Here is a 21,418-nt window from a genome sequence, read left to right on the forward strand (position 1 = left end):
TTGGGAGGAAACCCACACAGACATGGGGAGAACATGCAAACTTCACGCAGGGAGGACCCAGGAAGCGAACCCGGGTCTCCTAACTACGAGGCAGCAGCGCTACCACTGCGCCACCGTGCCGCCCGGTTATTAAAATGAGAATAATAAAATGTAAAAATGATTATTGTGAATCTCCTTGAAACAAAAATATGTAACATTGAGGAGGGGTATGTAGGACTGATCCTGAGTGCACTTCACATCTTTACTTATAAATTAATAAGGAATAATGTGTACGTGCATTGAATGGTGCAGGAATAGCTCGGGTCTGGTCAATTGTGGAATTCCAGTTCAGACACAAGTCCAGGGACAATTTTTGACACCACTCCATCCCTGATTACCTGTTACTAATGTCAATGAAGAGTGGTCATTACCAAAGTGGACAATTGACAGAGGTCCATAGTGCGACAGGAAAGACTCAATAGTCTTAACTCTAATGCCCCTTGAAAGTGAGACCTTTCAACAAGTGGATTTCACAAGAATCACAAAAGACACCAGAAAAAAAAAACAATGTAGGCAGAAACATGTATTTTGCTGTTGTGTTCTGTCATGTATTCTCCCAAAGTTTGTGAATGTTGTGGAATTGACTAGCTAGGCAACAGTATACAACAGTGTACATTAACAGAAGAGACCTTGTTGTTCATATTGTGTTGTTTGTGGCTGATTCTCACTGCTTTCTCCTTTAGTTGCTGTCATTGATATTATATAGTTGGTAAAAAAAAGCTGGACTGAAGTTTCACACTGCATATTTCTATAGCCCATAATATATTGTTATGTCGGTTTATTAAAATAAATGTGTGCATCAAGTGCCAAATAGTCATTTGCATTTCATGCTTAGTATAGGTCACTACCTGAAGGAAAGGTACAGAGAAGTGGGGCATTATTAGTAATAAGGTAATGGGGTCCCGAAGCTAGCCTCAGTCTTTGACCCCCCAAAGTTTGTTAATCTGCCACTGTACATAACTGTAACTAACCCTTCAATAATTGCCAAGGAACGATAAAATGCAGTAAATCAGCAAAACCGCAGTGTGGAGGAACACAAGGTATAGGTGTAGCAATAATATGGAAAATGTGGTTCTGCTGTTTTCATAAACTGTCAACTAGCATCAGATTTTCACCTCAGTCATGCTATACTGCGGTTGATATGTGCAGTGTTGCAAAATATTGCTTTTAGAGAAGGTGTAGCTCTGCTTAACTGAATTGGGGTCAAGGTCATTATGAAGATGTCGGTGTCAACCAGTTTGCCAAGTATAATTTGTTTTATTTGCAATTCATAAATAATTTAAGATTACCCTTTCATCACATTTAAAATGGCATAATAGTTTTAATAAAAACACTAATACAGCAATTCTTTTCTTGGTGTCCATGAACTCTGCACAAAGACATTGTAAAAAACTAAACTGGCAACCACTAAAACAAATAGCAAGTCCTAACTTTCACATTTTTTGCAGTCAGTTGCTCTTAAATATTTGCTCAGGTTGTTACCCTCTTCTAATGGAAACCTTAAATGATTGTTTTCTATTTACTATTATGCTTTTAACAAGCATATCTGTAGCTTTTCCGTAACCCTGTATTTGTTTTTATTATGGGGATAAAAAAAAACATTACTTGGATAATGGGTTAAAAAAACATTACATGGATAATATTAACTTAATGTTCCCTGCTTGCTATAGGATTCATTAAAATAGTTTAAATTCTATTTAAAAATCTTATGTGGCGTGCTGCGTGTGTGTGTGTGTACCCTTATTTCATAAGTTAATGTCATATGTTTTTTATTGATGTGCAGCATAGGCTGTTCACTAGTCACCACTACTAACTACTACAAGGTCCAGGGTTTAAATTCCCGACCTGGCCCTGCCTGTGTGAGCATTACACATTTTTCCTATGTCTGTGTGAGTTTTTCATGATGGTGCTCCAGTTTTCATCCCAATGACATACTCTTTAGGTTAATTGGTATTTCTGGCCCAGGATGTGTGTTGAACTGGCACCACCATCCAGAGTCAGTAACCATATGGCTGGCATCCTGCCCGAGGTTTGTTTCCTGCCTTGCACCCTGTGTTGGCTGGGATTGGCTCCAGCAGACCCCCGTGACCCTGTAGTTAGGATATAGTAGATTGGATAATGGATGGATGGATGGATCACTGATCGGGGTTGGCTTTGACTTTGCAGTTGATGCTAGGCAAGGGCAGACCTGTAGAGATGGGCTGAAAATAAATGGATGAATGGATTTTTATTATTTTTTTATGTTGTGTTTAATTATGCTACACCACTTTATTTAATATTTAAATGTTACCATACAGTTCAACATTTCTACTAGCTGTTTGCATTTATTGATGTTAATATGGCATGCCCTCTGTATTGTGGTTTATCTGAAGGGATCCAGCAAATTACTTTTTATTTTATGCAGCACCATTAATAATATGGAGGTAAATCGACTGACAAAACCTTCTGCACAGTTACAGCCTAGATATATATTTCAGAGAGATGAAAAAGGGCTTTTTCTTAAAGTCACTCAATGCGTAATTGCCAATGCTAAACTGGCAATTTATTGGCTTCTTTCCTGCATTTGTGATCTCTACGATACATAGCCACTGAAATTTGGTAGTGCTTGTTTCATTTTCTCTTTGAAGTTGTTTCTAAAGTGTTTTATTTATTTTAGAACCTACGTTTTCCATTACAAGGACTGATGAGACAGAATCCTATAGCAGTAGCAAGGGGTGTAAGGCAACACTGGGTAAAATGCCAATTCATTTCATGGCTTGCTCATTCACAATGGGCCAACTCAGTGTTGCCATTCAGCCTATCACACATATTTGAGATGTGGAAGTGATGGGAGACCAGAGTGTTAATCATAATAAACTCAGAGGTTAAAAGGAGTGTTTATGTCCCTCAGCAGCATTTTTAATTGGCTGTATATGTGATTTCTTATGCTGATTGAAGTTACTTTCTCATGAGTTTATCTTTAACAATTAGGATTGGTTCCTGTTGTACTATTAGTTTACTTTAACATTGTATTTATATATCTAAAATATTATAAGCTTTTAATTTAACTTTTATGTTTGTACATTTCTATAGATTCTCTGAGCTTCGGTTCTATGATGAACACTAAACAATAATTAACTTATTATATTCTTTAATATTGGTCACCTTGAAATACAGTTTTTAAGTAAATGCATCCCTTTTTCAAAACAACTATAGCAGTACTAGGTAACTCCATTTTTTTATTTTTCTTGGCCTTTTTGTTTCTAGTCACACAAATAGACGTAATTTGTAAAAGGACTTTCGATAGATCACAAAATGACAAATATATAAATATATCATCTTAATATGTGTATGTTGTCATTAATAAGGACTTTAATTATGAATAAATTGTGAATTAATTGTCAGATAAGATTCATTAATCTTTTTTTCTTGTTTTCTGTTGCATTTTTTAGTCAACAACAACAACAACAACATTTATTTATATAGCACATTTTCATACAAGCATTAGCTCAAAGTGCTTTACATAATAAAGAATAGAAAAATAAAAGATACAATAAGAAAACAAAAAACATACTGCAGTTGACAGTCATTGTATTTGATATATTTTGTGTCTATCCATTTATTGTCCATGTCCTTCTTTCCTCATGATCAAGAGGAATCTAATTTTACCCTGGTAGCAAAGGGCATGAAATCTTGATTGGTGATATTTCCTGCACAATTAACAATTGCATTATTTTGTAGCTGAAACATTTGAATCTTAGATCAAATCTGAAATCAACATAGTTGCCATGGTTACCCTGTACAATTAAAGACAAATATTAGATAAAGTTTAATTTAATTCTTGATCTAAAAGAACAAAAATACTTGCGTTGATTCATAAACTTGACCACATTGCAATCTGTTTGATTTGGAACATGCTTGTGAAGTCTGTTTTTTAATGCATCCTTTACAAAGCTGCATGGTTATCCTTATTCTTTCATATTGATTTAATATAATTTAATAAATTATTATTTATTTTCTTTTGATCATCAATTTTTATAAATGCATGCACTGTAGTTTCTTAATTCACAAAAGGTTCCACTTGTCACTGAAAATAATCTGACTCAAGGCTTCACAATGGCTCTGTTAATTTCACCTTTATTCTTTCAAATGGTTTCCTTATCTTTAAAGAAAAAAACTGTAAAAGCTCCCACATCACTGTGGGGAAGAAGTAAGCGTACACATCAGTTATGCTTTTCCTTTCTTCTCTTAAAAACACTGGGTTACTTCTTATATATTGGCAGGTAAACAAAGATGTAAGTGGTTCTTTACATGGCAATACAAGTTTGTTCCTTGAAACAGACACTATTACAGGGTGAGTTGACAGCTTAACAGGTGTTTAATAGTTTAAAAATATGTTATATAAATGTAATTCATAACAGTCCAATACTCTAACTGAAACAAGGGCTTCAACCTTGATGACATGAACATAATCAAATACATTTCCCCTCACAACAGACAGATAATGAAAGGCACTATATGACATATAATGTAAGTTGCTATGAATTTATAGATATGAAAAGTTTCCCCCCAATACATCATTAAAAAAAAGAAATATTGTACAACCAGTGCAGTTACAGTCTTTTGGCTTAATGCAGCTTGGAAATATTAGATGGATTAAACTCCCAGAATTTCAATTTGCTCATTAAATTACATTTTGAATAAATGTTAATTAGACCTTATGCAATTGGCACATTTTACTGCATATTTTTAACACTTTAAATATTGGTTTGCAATATTTCTTCACTCCTAGCATTTCAATGGCTTCAGTATAGCAAAATAAATTTATTTATGGTTTTACTCCTTCCTTCCTTTCTCTGACCTGACCACACAGTGGTAGCACAATTTGCTCAAAAAGACTAGACCTTACTGAAGCTTTCACAGTGCTGGATGGAATGAAAAGCTCATCTGTTCAGGCTGTACTTAACTCCAGATGATTTTTTCAGTCATCTTGTATCATTACATATACTGTACAATAGTACAGTGTTCATTTTTAACAAACTCCATTTTCAAGTTAATGGATTCTTTTTATTATATGTAAGCTTTTTAACTTATAGTTGTTCACTTTGTTTTTATATTTACAATATTAACTCAAATGTTATAGGGCTTTGCAAAGAAGTGCCTGTAAATAAAAAAGATTTTACTTTATTTAAGAAAACCAATTAATAAGAGTGGTCAGTTTGTTTTATATTCTATACTTAAAAGTCTGTTTTAAAGAAACTTTATTGTTTTGAAAGATTCATATCTATAAACTGGTTTTCTTTTGAAATAATTGAGATGCCTGCCTTTTGTACTTGAGCTTTCACAATAGATTCTGCTTTATTGTAATAAACCCCTTGATAATCTGCATCTCTAAATATTTTATTTAAAGGTCATTTTTAAGAGCAACAATGTTTTATATGCTGCACATCCTGTATCAGCATTATTTTTAACCCTGCATTAATTATTAAGTAAAAAGGGGAAGTAAACCAAGAATCATTTAACCACATTAAGGTGCAGTGACCATTAGAATTTGATTCTGCCACATTAATTACTATTGTAACTGCAGTATATAGAGAATATAGAGACTGACTTTAGTGTTTCTTATTTTTTCTGAAAACAACACACAAATCTTTGTTAAAACATAATTGAAAATACATTTTAATTATTTTTTAAAATTGTCCTATTTTTTATCATTAGGATCATTTTATCTTTTTGCCAAATGTCCACTCATTTGAATCCTAATGAAGCAGATAGGAAAAAAAAAAAAAAACTTGTAAAATGTTTAAATTCACTGTCATTATAACATTGTCTAGATCAAGAAAATATTTCAATACTAGCTGAAATGTGAATGCAGATGTGTTCCTGGGCATGAGGCCTAGACGACCAAGTTTCCATGCTTACAAAAAACAAAAAAACTGTTAAATGCGTTTTATGTCTACACAGGTATTGTTTCCTAAGCAGATGACAAAAAAAAAAAAAACAATAAGAAAAGTGATATAGCTTAAATGCAAACCGCTTTGTGGAAACTTTTCACCTGTAACTGACAAAGATGTTGACTTGAACAAACCATGGGTAAGTGTGGTATTTGTAGCTTAATATATTATATTCAGCTTAAAAATAAAATCATGTTTACTATCTTGCACCGCTTGGTCCCTGTATTAGCTGGAGTACATTCAGTATGGAGTTTACATGTTATTTGAATGTAAAAATATATGTTTTATCTGTCAAAAGGTATTTCATATTGTTTCGAAAGCCTGTATTAGGCCAGTTGTGATTCAGGTTGCCCAACTGTGGACTGATTTTCTGTTCTAGATTTATTTCTGCCTTCCCACTCAATATGATGGAAAAAAGTTGACTAAAACATTGATGGATGAAACTTTGCACACAAGTAACTTAACAGAGACAAGCAGTGATAGAGAGTCAAACATTTGAAACGGACAATGGCAATAGCCAAGAGAAACAGAAAATTATGCAATCTTGTTTTAGGGTCTTTTTTGACTTCCATTTCTTCTCTGACATTCTTTGGCACTTTTAGTATCTGAGTGTGGTAACAAATCCAGTTAGTGGTCTTCATTTTTTGGGACTCTGTTATGAAATGTGCAGTAAATATTGACTAGACAAATCACATAATCATCAATACCTGACACTACATTCTGTCCACATACATGGTGTAATATGAAGAATTTAGTCTCTAGCAAAATGTAATAGTTTGTTTTGTAAGGATGCATTTTGCAACTACTAGGGATCTAAACTGCTTTAAGTGTACCATTGTAGGCAGGAGCAGATGTTTTGTAGTTTCAAGATGAAAGTATTTTATATTGCTGCATTGATAGAGCAGCATATTGATGCAATTCTGTGCCTTACCTCTGCTAGGTAATTTTACATGGCTTCCCAGGTTTACTCATAGTTACACAATCAATATCTAAACAATGAAAATGTGTGTGTGGGATTAATTTATGTATTGTAAATCGAACTGGATTCACTGTGTGTAATAATATTCAGGAACGCAACCAAGAATTCACTGACATTTCGTTGTTTTTTGCTTTAGTCTGTCTGTCTTGCTTGACTTTCATAAATGCTTGTGATATACAGTATGGAACAGATTTTGTGCCTCAGTATTTTTCCAATTTCAAGTATATTTAACTTCAGTAAAGGCAATTCTTCTTCCCACTTGACATGTCTGATCAGAAACAACACTGACCTTTATTTTTTGTATCCAAAACATTCTCTCAATATACTCAATAACCTTGCTCCTCACTTTGATCTACCCATTGGACTCATTCTTAAAAATTAACATTGTATGTTGAGTAAAGACAGAGGCACCAGCCTGTTCTTATAAGGTGTGTTTCATATTTGTTCTCCCGCCTCTCTATTGGTGCAGCAGGTTTCCTTACAATATCACGGCCCGTAATTCTGAGGCTGTGTTCAAGACCGTGCACCACAGAGAGATTTCATTGCACTGTTTAATCAACGGCTAGTCATGCTGATTCTTGTGGTCCTCCTCTATCATATATCAGCAGGTAAAATTTTATGTTTATTACAGCAATTACATTAATTGATTCATTTGATTTTGAAGTGAGTTGTTCAAAGGCAACAAAAACAACATTTATTTATATCGCACATTTTCATACAAAAAGTAGCTCAAAGTGCTTTACATAATGAAGAATAGAAAAATAAAAGACACAGTAAGAAAATAAAATAAGTCAACATTAATTAACATAGAATAAGAGAGGCAGACAATAAAGTGTTATTTTTATGTGTGAAGTTTCTCAAATGTCTTTAACCTTGCATGTCAGTTTGATTTTCAGAAAATAATGAAGAATAACTAAAAGTAAAAAAACAAACAAATTGTGATATTCAGTTAAAAAGTAAATGTATCATTATGTGCTTTTATTTGAAGACTGACCAATCACCCATGATGGAAATGTATGAACATTTCAGACAGTCGAATGTTTTAATAATATTCCCATTCCCTGAGTTTCTTGTTTAGAATTATAATGCAAAAGTCATGTTTTTCCTAAAATAACAAATTATAAATTGTTTGTACATTTAGGACTAAAAAAATATGCTCTTGAATACGTAAATTGTTTTTTTCATCATTGATATAAAATGAAGTATTCAATATGAAAATTAAAAAATGTACTGTAATTACTACAGACTTATAGAATATACCTTTTGTAAGACACCTTTATGAGATGCAGCATTAATAACTCAATTTGTTTTCCATCTAACTAGTACCTGCAGTTGTTTATCAAACTCCTCAGTCTGCAAAGATCAGAGCTGGACATGAAGTGAACTTAACATGTTACATTGAAGATTTCAGGGGCTTCTGCTTTACTGTTGTGTGGCTAAAAATTAATTTTGAGAACACTCTGGATGTTTATCATAGTATTAAATTTCCTGGTCAACATATTCAAAATGGTAAACCAGTAGACACAAAATGCAATCTCACAATAAGAAATGCACAGCTGACAGACTCTGGGACTTATGTCTGCATGTATTTAAAGAACTCAGTTTTCTTTATGGGAAATGGGACAGCATTAACTGTAATAGGTAAGTGAGATTAAGTAAAAGGGGCTCATAGTGGTCCTATTATTAATTGTGAAAAAAATAAAACAAGAACTAGAAGAAAATTAATCTGTTCTATCATAAAACTAGGAAAATTGTATATTTGCCAAAGTAACTTTGAATAACTTTATGAAAAAACAGAATATTTTATATTAAAAATAACAGTGTGCTATGGTTATATTTGGTGAGAACATTGGTGTGTCTTTATGTCTAATGTTTTATTTAAAAGAAAATATGCAATTTTGAAAAAAGTTAATCAACTTTCAAACTTCAAAAATTGGGATTAGTAATACAGGCATGTGGAGTATCATTTTCGAGGATGATGCTCATGAATATTATAATATTGTATTTCTGATAACTGATTTTTTTACCAGTGGTCCGAGTCCTCTAAGAGCCACTCGCAAAAGTTTAAAAATGACAAATTTCACACATTAGCAGGTGGGGTATTGTTTTATACTATTTCACCTGGACCCTATTTCATCTAACATAGGGCGTAAGGCATCAACAAACCCGTGACAGGGTGCCAATCAATCGCAAGGTAAACACACACTAGAGCCACTTTAGCATTGCCAGTTCACCTAACCTGTATGTCTTTGGACAGTTTGAGGAAACCAGAGAACCCAGATGAAAACCCAAACAATGACATGGGGAGAACATGCAAAGTCCACGTGGGTGAACCCAGGACATAAACCCTGGTGTTCTTACTGCAGTGCAGCAGCATTACCACTGCATTGCTGAGTCGCTCTACTTTTTTTAAATTTTTTTTACAAAAACCAGATAAAAAAATGAAAGAACTCCATATTCATTTTTAACCCTCAGAAAAGGAGTACTCTAAACAGTTACAAGAAAAAAGTTCAAAAAACCTAAACTAGAATCTGGTTTGGATAGTTAGACTTGACTTTGGATATTTAGACAAATATTTAGAAAATAGCCTTCTCTTATTCCCGTTTACATTCTGTGGCTGCTTAGAATCATACTTCTGCTATGTACAAATTACACTTTTTATTTATATTTACATATAGACAACTTTTTTTGTATGCATTATCATTTAAAGCATAAATCACAGTATAGTATTTGTTACTGCTTATGACTATTGTGCTTGCTACATAAATATAAAAATAATATTTTAATAAATAGTAAATTACAAACAATAATAATGCACTTTTGGAGAACACTGTTCACATCATTATATATCCCATATAAATGAATACATCTTCAAAAACAGAACATAATTGTAATAAAATTTTAAAACAAATTCAGAGCACATGCATAAATAATACAAATATAAATATTTGAATACCATCTGCTAGCAAAGCTAAAATATTTATTCTTTAGAAAGCAAAATGATGCATTTTTCGCCCATATCTAGCTTTACTTAATGGTGCACAGCAGTTTGCCAGTGTAATAATCAATGTTGAAAGTGTTTTGCCTGGAAAAGAGTGTATAATTTGTATATGTACAATTAGGACATATAAACATTTTTACATGTTTAAAAATTATTTAACAATGAAATTGCACACAAAAAATAGTTTTATTATATTAGCAATCCAGATAAACATGGTTTCTCTTTACAACATGGTGGACCAAAGTGTGAACATTTTCCTTGTTAGCCGCTCAAGATATTATGCTGCTGAGTTTCATAATTCTGAAAATAAAATACCATTTTATAGTGAATTGTTCAAGAACTACTCATTTATTTTTTAAATACAGCATTTCATAATAAATACCCCATATAACATTGAATTGTACTGTAATGCAAACTTGTGCATACAACAACTAGAAATATAAACATTTTATATAATATTGTTTCTTGCTAACCTTGTTAATCATGTAGATCAATTAATTATTTATATTTTTTCCCATGGCCATGGACACTGCTTTTTGATATACATTTTTAAAATTTACAGTTATTTATTTAGTCATTATTTAACTGCTAAGACTCAGTTAATATTGCGCCTGTCCTCCAAAATTTAATTTAAAGATCTGTGACTGTTTACATTTAAGCCTTATCTTTGTAAAGTTAAAAGATAGAGAGAAAAAAAAACTCACATTTTAGATTTGCATTAATCAAACAATAACAAAACACAATCTCGTTTCAACTTCTTAAGTCTGGTAAGGGCTACAGAGTATCAATATATAGGATCTAGCTATCAGTTTAAGGTTCCTCATGCACAGGTCTGGTTTTCTCTTTGATAGATTTCTCTCCTCTAAATTCAACTTGAAATCTCCCTTTTTGGACAAGCTAATTTGTATACAAGTGTAAATGTTTTGAAAAAAAAAATTAAAATTGAATTATGCTTTTCTATCAGCAGTGTTATAATATACCAAATGTTATGCCACCAAAGGACACCTTAATGTGAGTTTAAATGCGTTTTGGGGTTAATTGTTTCAATAATACTCTGGAATTTCTGTTCAATTCTATCAAAACTACCTTTCCTGGGCTACCAGTCAATTAATCTATTTCTTTATTTGATGGAGTATACAAGATATCATTTATTGTTATATACATATAGTTGGAATACTGTGGTACAACTGCTCCAAATCGCACAGTAAATTAGTGTGGTGAATGAACTAGCTTCCCATATGTGTACATTTCAGTGCTATTGTGATTGCTTGACAATAATGCTAAACGATGGCCAAGGAAATCTCCATAATTTGTAATTCTGACATTTATTTCCAGCTGATTATAAATTAACCTTTGTTTATGTGAATGCCTTTTATCCGTACAGAACAGCCTGATGTACCCACCTCACTTGTAATATTGATTCCGTCAGAGGATGGAGATTCATACAATAATGCCACCACTGTTCTGACCTGTCTGGTATTTGGCGTAAATTTTGCTAAAATCTTTTGGAACATATCAGGCATCATTCAAGAGGGGAGATCTGACTTTGGAAGGCTTGTCAATGACCCATCAGCCAAGCACTATCTCAGAAATCAGTTCATCATTCCGTTGAGGAACTGGACAAGTGGAGATACATTTACTTGCATTGTGAAAACGGAGAGTGGTGAATACTTAACAAAAAGTGTTAAAAAATCAGGTACTTGAAATCGTTACAATCATTATCGGAAAAGAAAATACAAAATGTACTGTAGATTGCAAAGAAAAAAATTTAATATATATATATATATATAATTTATATTTTTTGAGAAATACTATGTTTTAGTTATATTAGCAATTACAAGTTCATATAAAATGACATATGCCTTAAGATTGCACTATCCTGCTTGAAACCATTAAGGAACTGGTTGTGATAAAATGTTGACCTTTGTCATTAATATGTTATGTTAATTAGAATACTGTTACTTTTGTGAAGAGGTATTATAAGCAACATCCAAATGTTATTTGTTTTTCACATAATAACTATTATATCAACCTCTTAAAATTTAGCTTGTAGACATTTAATGCTACAAAATATTTAAAAAAATGTAATATTACTTGGATTATAGCACATATAGTTAAAATGATAATGTCACACTTAAGTGAACGAAAAACAGGAAAAAGTCATTAAACATTCTGTATGTTGAACATTACATTCTCATATACTGTAAATGATGATGTGAAAGTATACAGGCAACATTTTGTAACAGGAATAACTTGCTTTTGAAATAAATCACTTTCTAAATATTTCCAAATTATTTTTGATATATGCAAATAATGTATCAAAGTTAATCTTTTTTTGTGATGGTTTATGATCATGGTGAACAACTAGAAAATGTATACATTAAGCATTTTACAGTTTCTTCAAGAATAAAAGACTCAGCTAGAGAATAAATTGTTGATTCAAAAGGAGGGTTGTGCAGTATATCAGTCAAAAATCTTTGATTTTTATAATGAAGCATTAGGGTGTTGTGGCGTGTTAGCCATTATGAATGTAGTGAGAAGTCAAGCAAAATGACACCTTTTATTGGCTAACTAAAAATATTACAATATGCAAGCTTTTGAGGCAACTCCGGCCTGTTCTTCAGGCAAAATGTCATGATTAAGTCTTGTCTGAAGAAGTAACTATGATAAAACAGTATAAAGTCTTTTTGTTACTGAACAGTGAAGAGGCAAGGTATTACCAAATGAAGAATACATTTTCATTATATATGAAAGCTTTTTAAAGTTCTTTTGAGAACCCTAGCCTAGGTGGATATGCTTTACAGTTCAAACATACCCTGCAGAGAAATATGAGATGAGCTCTGCAATAGCTAAGACAAATGATAAGCAACACAGCTCTGTTCCTGTTATTATACTATTTTTGGGACACTAGTTATCAACAAAGCCTGAGGAAAATTCTCAAAGAACCTCTAAAGGATGTTAGAAATGGGGCCCAAAAAGTGCATATTTTAGGTAGTATAATGCATAATGCATATGGTAGTGACCTAGCAGGAACTGCTGCCAGCAATTTTCTGGGTACCTTTACTAGCCTTAACACAAAATTCCATCAACCATAAGTTATAATATAAAAGCTTACAATGAAATTTGGAAATTTTAAATTATGGCACAGTTAAATACATACCATACCTATTTGAAATCAAAACATGTAAACATTATGACATACTGTATGATTTTATAGAACATAGATGGCAGCATGGTAGTCCAGTGTTTAATGCTGAACAGAACCAAAGTCCTGCGTTTGATTCCTAGCCCAAGAATAGACTGTTGGGTTTGCAGATTGTTGTTGTTTTATTCATCTCATTTATGTTCAGTATAAGGATGATTGACATTTGTAAAGCAGCCGAGTGCAAATGAGCTGGGTATATGTGTGAATGTGCCCTGTAATGGACCTTTATTAGTACTGATTCCTGTGTGATACTGAACTGGATTAAATGAATGGACTAATGTGTGTTACATATCATATACAATGTGTAGCCTCTCAGTAGCAAATTCTGATGCCTAATGGTTACATAAAAGTAGATATAAATTGTACACTATTCAGTTTCTGCTTGGATATTGCAAGTTCTTCCCAAGTCAGTGTATTTATTTTTCCAGGTAACCTTGGTGATGCTGAAATAGGTTTCTGTCCTTCATGAATTAGGTTGGTAGTTATATAAAATAAATGCATACATACATATAGCATATCTTCTAAATTGCCGCCCTCCTGTACTAAATTAATATATTAATTTAATAATATTCATAGGTTTATGTGTCTGTGCATGGGTGATTAAGAGCTTGAATTGAAAAATATAATATACATGAAAGTACAAGTTTGTGCATTGGTTTTGTGAATTAAAAATAATGTCTTTGTTAAAACACAAAAAAATATTGTAAAATGCAAATTACAAAAACAGAAGAGTAAAAAGTACTGAATGTTAAGTCACATATAGCTGGTGTGTAAATATAAGTCAACTACCACTCATTTACCTGTCTGTTAAACAAATGTCTATGAATCTTTCCTTTCAGAACCTGTTAATTGCATACTCTATTTGGGAGCTCAAATTGTAGGTTGCCTCCTTCTAACTACATTGTTAATTATAAATCTTATTTGCTGCTGGGTGAAAACACATTCAGGTAAATTTAAAATATAATTTGACATTTTATGAAAAGTGCATCTAATATGGACCATTGCAATGTACTTATTTATGCTTTTCTTTCATAGGTAAAGCAAATAGATATGTGAGTGATGATAGGTGAGTACTTATTGTAAACTAACTGCTGCTTATACAATACACTTTTTATGAATTACAGCAGTGGTTCTCAACCTGTGGGGCAGGCCCCCCTAGGGGGGCACGAAGATGTGAAAAAAAAGAAAACAAGAATCAAAAATATGAAAAAAAAACATCTGTTGAAACCAAAACAAATTAACTTAAACTACATTCTGATACTAGAACAATAAATATAGAGTTAGATAAATGTCGATAAAAGTTAAGTAGGTATAATAAAACATGCATCTACATTTCAAAAAAATGTTAGGGGGGGGCGCGATTAAAACTGTTATGAAAACTCGGGTCACAAATACTTAAAGGTTGAGAAACGCTAAATTACAAAATATTAAAGTGAAAGCTCTTTGTTGTTGCTATTTAAACTCAGTTCAATTGTTTTCACATTTAGGGTACATATTTACTTAAAAACAAGTAAAGCAGATTTTCATCTGCTCTACCAGCGTAGTGATGGTGCTAAAAGAGTTAACACTTCATGTTGCTTGGACCCCCGCTGGGGTGTTTGTGTGTCTTTCCCTATAGGAACTCTGGTTTCTTGCATCTGTCAATTTTTCCCATGTGTGCTGGTCTTTGTATTCATCTTGTGCTGGATTTATGCATTCCATTTTGAGGAGATTGCTGCTAGGCTAGACACTGATTCTCTCAAAAGAGCTACACTAGGATTTACAGGATATTAAAGTATTAATAATGCATACACTCAGTACAGTGTTTTTATATCTCCTAGAGTTGGTTGTGGACTTTAAAGTTAATGAATTGCACAGTTACATGAAATATTTATATTGTACATATTCCATTAACTAAAAGCACTTTAGATATGCAGACAATTTCTATTTAATGAATTTAATTGCAATAATTTCAGCTTAATGAATTTAATGTATATTTGCGACAAAAAAACAACCAAAAATACATAGATGATTTTGCTGATAAGTCTTTAATATATACTTTCAGAATACAAGTTAAAAATGATTTAAGGTTTTGCTTATTAAGCATATAACGTGAAAACATGTATTGTTGTTATGTTTATCCGCATTAATGAGTGGGATGATTTTCTAAACATTTTTAAAAATTTAGCATCCTTAATCTTCAATGAAATTTGCAAGGAAAATAAAATGTTCATTGTGACTTCTAAATAGAAGCTTTTACATTTTTAACACTCCATTTAAAAGAGATTGATGCATTTTTTTTAATTGTCCATCTGAAAACCAAGACACAATTTTAAAGACCTGTTTATTTAAGCCTTTAAGTCTTTCAAGTTTACCCAGAGAGACATTATTTTAGCTTGTATATGTTCCTTATTTATACATCCAATAACAATGTTGGATGCCTAACCAAATCCCTGATGCAAGTTATTGAAGCGGCAACATATAGGAGGCCAGGAAACATGCCGTCAAGCCGCTGTATACACAGTGGACTTCATATTTCTTAAACATAGAATTTTGAAAGAAGTATCAAATGTAGGTTTAAAATCAAGGTTGAACTGCAATTAGCTATAGACCTCACTTCGAACAACTAACATTAGTATGGCAATTGACGCAATTTGTATATCACTTAACAGATATAGCCTGATGTTTGTGAAAGCTATTTTAGTCACCAGCAGATTTCATAAATAATGAAGAGTTTTTTTTATGTCTGGAAGCAAAAATTGGATTGACTCAACTTATTTAGACAATCTGGCTATTTCTGATTTGTCTTCAGTCTCATTTGACCCCACTGTAGTCAATGTGTGCCCAAAATCAGCAGCGCCAATTCAGATGTAATGTGAGTGGGTAACAGAGAAGAAGTCTACGAAGTCAAAATGTTGTCCGTCAGCAGTCCTGACTGTTCCTATCACTGTTGCCTCTGGTTAGAGAAGGTTCCATCTTTAAAGCTATTTAAATCTCGTTTGAGATCCACCATGTGCAAGGAGAGCCTTTCATCCCAAGCTCTAACTTCAATTGCCCGCAGTGATTTTGAAGGTTACAGTAATACATTTACAAGCCATTTTTTGCTTTTTAAAATTTCTATTAAATGCAGTTTTTAGATATTATTTTAAATATTACAGCATGCGATTTGTATTTATATTTTGCTTGTACACCTTACATTTATTTACATTTTATTAATCTTTTAATTTATTTTTAAAATTTACCTTATTCTATTAATGTTTTTCCATTTTCTATATACTGTAAATGTTATATTTATTGTGTTGTTTTATTGAATCTAATTTTATCAGAATTAAAATGCCCTTGGAGTTTTTTGCTTGGGGCACCCAGAATCCCTAGAATCGCTTCTCTGCCGTCAAATATTATTAGCAAACCTCTCTTCATGCCACTGGCTACACTACACACATGAGGTACAACAGTCTTGACAAGGTTTTTCTCCCACTTTTATCATCAATTGCTGGTAAACAAATAGAATAAAATAAAAACAACTAATATTAAATATTACTTTTATAACACGTTGAATGGGTAGACAACGTCTGTCATTCAAACTGCCTTATTAACCTGTTTATTTCATGGGGGATGGAAGTTATTCTGACAACACTGTGTGCAATACATGCCAAAATTTGGAATGGATGACAATTTTCAGTCATGCTGTACCAATTTAAAGCTGCAAAACAAACTAACCAAAGGTGTTAGACTGAGGAGAAATCAGAGGATTCCAGCAGACATATGGTTACAACATGTAAACTTCACATAGGGCAGCGTTTCTCATCCTTCAAGAATTTGCAACCCGAGTTTTCATAACAGTTTTAATCGCGCCCCCCTAAAGTTTTTTTAAAAGGAGCCCACTAATACCAATTTGTTCCTTTTTAATTAATGATATATCATAGATGCATATTGTATTATACCTACTTAACTTTTATCGACATTTATCTAACTCTATATTTATTTTTGTAGTATCAGAATGTTGTTTAAGTTAATTTGTTTTGGTTTCAATACATGTATTTTTCATATTTTCGATTCGTTTTCTTTTTTTCACTTCTTTGCGCCCCCCTTTTTGTTACTTCGTGCCCCGTAGGGGGGCCCGCCCCACAGGTTGAGAACCACTGACATAGGGTCAAGGACTGGCTTTCAGTGCAGTTTCTTGGAACTGTAAGATTTCAGAATGAAACCACCATAACACAGTCCCATCAACAGAAAAAAAAGTTAAGCATTATTAAACATGCATTGTAAAGTTTTTTTTCCTCTATCAGTCAAAGTTTTTTAACTTGTTACAGTGTAAAATATGTTGTAATTGCATTTGATGTGTTATAAACTAAATTAAAAAGTCGCATGTTATTTTTAATGTGAAGAACTATATTGTCTTTTATATGTACCCTGCAATTTTTCTTGATTTTATATATTTATAATCATCTTGATTTAGTCTTTTTTTTTGCATTTTACTTAGACATTTCACTGTTGCTACTGAAACAAACTGTTTTAATTCAGACAAACCACAATTAATGCTTGACTTGTACACCGTCAATAAAAAAATCTGTTTATACCTCAAACACAGAAGAACAGGAAGACAGTGAGACATTGTTAATGATTGTGGCCTATATCTGTGAAACTGGAGGCAAATTATTTTGTCTGTGCTAAGGCTTCAAAGATTAACACAATGAGCTATCTGTTATTCCACATTTTGTCTCATGTGGACATTTTGCAATATCCAATCTAATAGTAACAAAATATACGAATCAAAGAATCAACCTTAGATGGGCTACAATGGCATTGCAAATAACATTCATGCACACACATTCTCACAAGGTCAGTTAGAATCACCCGCTAACCTAACCTGCATGTCTTTGAAATGTGGGTGGAAGGCTGACATACCAGACAAAAAAAAACAACACCACATTCATAAAGAATGTGTACAAACTCCACACACACCGAAACCATTTTTTTTATTTTAATTACATTATTAAAACTGTGAGATCCCTTATCTGACTTTACAACCTTGAAAACCTTAATGTGTGCCATAGTTACTGATATTTTATTACATCTGCTGAAGTGTATCCCATATTGACCTTTTTTGCAGCAAAAATGAAAGGCAAGCACATTTAAGATGCAAAAAGCGAACAGGTATGTTATTTCTATACAGGTCAATGCAACTTTATACAGTATATCACTAATACTTTAATAATCTCCTTGACGGTGCTCAATTACAACTGGTCTAGTGAGGCGAACGGCAAGATTTTTTTTTTAGTTCTGTTATTGTTTGCTTGTCTAAGTGTTGCATTTGTCCTCACAGAAAGATGTGATGAATTATGAAGCACAATATAGTATTTTTTTGGAAAGAGTAAGGTGTACACTTTCAAATAGTTATTACAAAGATCACCTCTTGTTTATCTTAAGACCCGAAATGTAAAAGGTTTTTTTTTTTTCAAAACACAATAATGATTTGGTGCTCAGACATATATGAAGGAATGGATTGACAGACTAAGAAAAAAGGAATCATTCAAAAAAGCAAATGATCTTGGTGTTGTGTATTCATATTGTTAACTGCTTGCACTGTTATCGCTCTCTATTCGGTGGGACATTTTTCCAGTATTTAAAAATAATAGGTGGGCAGGAATGTTACTTTACTTTACTGTCCATCCAAGGCTCCAACATTTTTGCCTTTGATATTAATGCTGTCTCCAGGAGACACATTACTCAGAATGGCTCCTTAAAAAAGGTATGAGGGACATTAGCACCGAGAAAATAGTGACCTGCCCTTCTTCAGTTATTGCTACAGCGATCCAACAGCTTGCCCCAATTTTCAACTCCTCACTTCTTGCGCCAGACATTTACAACGATTTTACCAGCAACTACAAGTTCTCCACTCCTTGCATAATGGAGATCACATTTCCTAGGAGTGAAACATTCACTAGTCAACAGGATGTTGTAATGTTGAATAAAAACTAGTATTTTCTTCTTCATTGCTTTTAACTTTTTCAGGACAAAAAAGTGCAAATCGATTCTCCCGAGGAACTCAAGAAGTAATGGTAAACATTTTATTTCTTAAAAGTTAATGTGGTCTAGTTGTCCTTTACCTTTCATTAAATAATAATTTACTTATTAAGTTGTTATTAATATTCTATAAAATATTAAAGAAAAAGCAAATTACCTAAAATATGAATGATTATCTTCTTTTAACTGCAGGAAAGGGAGGAGGTGCAATATGCCAGTCTGGAGTTAAGACCCCAGGTTAAACGGTGGTATAGAAATCAGGAATGACAAAGATGTACAAACTGTGCTGACTTATGGAATGTTTTATTTTCTGTGCAAATCAGCTGTCCTTTTAAAAAAAATGAAGAAATATATGTAAGGATATGTATTTGAATTAATTAAAATAACAGTGTGGCTGTGCTTCTTTTGTTGAATAAATATTATCAAACTGAATATTACACAGTATATGCAGAACAATAAACAAATGTATTTATCTTGAAATACTGGCATACAGGCAGTTTACAGCACACATTAATTCTCCCGATGTGTAATTGTGTAACCTACTATATTTAGTCTAAAGTGCATACTAATTAAGAATGCAATAGGTGAATATCTGTTACATTCACAGTCAAAGCTTTTCAGAAGATTGTGGAATGAAAATCATCACAGCATCTGCAATGCTTTATTGTGATGAGCAGAACATGTGAAAGGACCTTTTAAAATTATACATATCACTCTAGTTATAATGTACGGTAATACTCCAAAGATTTGACAGTTTGATGAGTAGACCCTAACATGTTGGATTGGGCAGTTTAAAAATACTTAAAGATCAGAAACATTTTTTTATCTATATTTTATTTATATAGTGAGTGAATATTTCACTGAAATCGGTGTCTGACCATTTTTCTAATTCAAATATGGTGACCAATAGGTTAACAGATTTGACAATTACAGTTTTGAATCAATAGAAAATATTCAGAAATAAAAAAATATAAAAACTAAGAGCAGCCCAATTACACAGTACTGTATACAGCAAAGTAGTATACTGAGTATACTATATGTAAAGAAATAGGAAATGAAAAAACAAAACAAAATACAAAAATTAAAAGCAACACAATGAAAAGATTTAAGAGACCTTACTGATAAACAAATAAACGCTATTTCTAAAAATCCGTCTTCATGTTGTAAAACATATTAATTGGATAATATATTTCCTTTAAATATACCTTAGATATAAGTAAGACTACCTCTTGATCTCTAAAAACAAATGGAATTTAACCAGTGACAAGGTACATTGCTTGTTACTTTGTGAAAAGCATTCAGTAATGTAGATTAATGTCAAACATAGGTTGTCTCTCTTATCTCACCAAAAATTAGCATTTGGATACTTTTCTTGCTTAGTTTTATGTTTTAGAAATTTTCTACACTCAGACCATACTGGATAAATATGTGTTTTTGCATGTCAGGTAGTTCTGGCTTTCCTACTCCTCCAATAGCACAATTTGCAGTATTGTAGGATCAGATGAATTATACCAGACAAGTTATATCATGAAAAAATCTATTATGGTATCTTACACCAGATTGTTGCTCACTTATCTAAGATTACATTAGCCCAGTTTCCACAACTCAAAGAGAAAATAATGATTTACTTTATCTAAGATTAGAAAAAGTAACATTTTTCTCTATAAGCAATAACTGAAATGTTTCTCAGTTTCTGGAAGGATTTGTCATTGCTATTCTAAAATAAACATTCTGGTCTTTGGTTTAATCAATTCTGATGTCTCAGTGTAATTGAGATACTGGTTTAGTATACTGGGCTTTCTATCACATAGCTCTCTAAACCGGGTAAAGGAGGAGTTCTCAGCTTATTTTGCTATACAACATAATTTTTTATATTTGAGTTTCAATTGTATACCATGTATTTCATTAAACTGTTTTGTGTATATTGTGATTCATAAATTGAATAAGAATAAATTTCCAACATTTAGCTTTTATATTTGTTACTTTTTTGTATAATATTATATACAAAGGTCATACTTTTTATCAAGCATAATTTATTATGAATATTGGCCATGTGAACTTTTAAAACTTGGGCTAAAATACATAAATAAAAGCATCAAATGGGTAAATTGATTTCTTACCAACTGAAAAAGCACCACTGTGGAGGTTAACATTGCAAGCCTTATGTAAGTGTCTTGAGATTACTTTAGCCAACTTTTAACTAAAGACATTCAGGCCTATAAGCCTTGCAATACTGAAAAGCCATCTTTTTTCTA

At 32.3% G+C, this 21,418-nt stretch overlaps 1 protein-coding gene across 3 annotated transcripts; it reads left to right on the top strand.

The window, feature by feature from the left end:
• Positions 1-6,008: 6,008 nt before the first annotated feature.
• Positions 6,009-21,011, top strand: LOC120527743. 3 transcript variants are annotated; one of them, XM_039751521.1, is made up of 8 exons: positions 6,009-6,111; positions 8,275-8,592; positions 11,337-11,648; positions 13,997-14,104; positions 14,193-14,223; positions 18,250-18,293; positions 19,152-19,198; positions 19,356-21,011. In XM_039751521.1, exons 1-8 carry the CDS (start codon positions 6,108-6,110, stop codon positions 19,428-19,430), a joined length of 939 nt encoding a protein of 312 aa, XP_039607455.1. In that variant the 5' UTR covers positions 6,009-6,107; the 3' UTR covers positions 19,431-21,011. The 3 variants fall into 3 exon arrangements, with proteins under 3 accessions (XP_039607455.1, XP_039607464.1, XP_039607445.1); XM_039751511.1 differs by lacking the exon at positions 6,009-6,111 and adding an exon at positions 7,481-7,559; XM_039751530.1 differs by lacking the exon at positions 8,275-8,592.
• The last annotated feature ends 407 nt before the right edge of the window (positions 21,012-21,418 follow it).

The sequence above is a fragment of the Polypterus senegalus genome, chromosome 1, assembly GCF_016835505.1.
Source record: "Polypterus senegalus isolate Bchr_013 chromosome 1, ASM1683550v1, whole genome shotgun sequence".
In the NCBI taxonomy this organism is placed as follows: Eukaryota; Metazoa; Chordata; class Cladistia; order Polypteriformes; family Polypteridae; genus Polypterus; species Polypterus senegalus.

Excerpts from the sequence above, each read along its gene's own strand:
- LOC120527743 (XM_039751511.1), top strand. The coding sequence starts at position 7,520 with ATGCTGATTCTTGTGGTCCTCCTCTATCATATATCAGCAG. Across the intron at positions 11,649-13,996 it reads AAAAAGTGTTAAAAAATCAG|AACCTGTTAATTGCATACTC; the intron begins GTACTTGAAATC and ends CTTTCCTTTCAG. Across the intron at positions 19,199-19,355 it reads GAGGAACTCAAGAAGTAATG|GAAAGGGAGGAGGTGCAATA; the intron begins GTAAACATTTTA and ends TTTTAACTGCAG.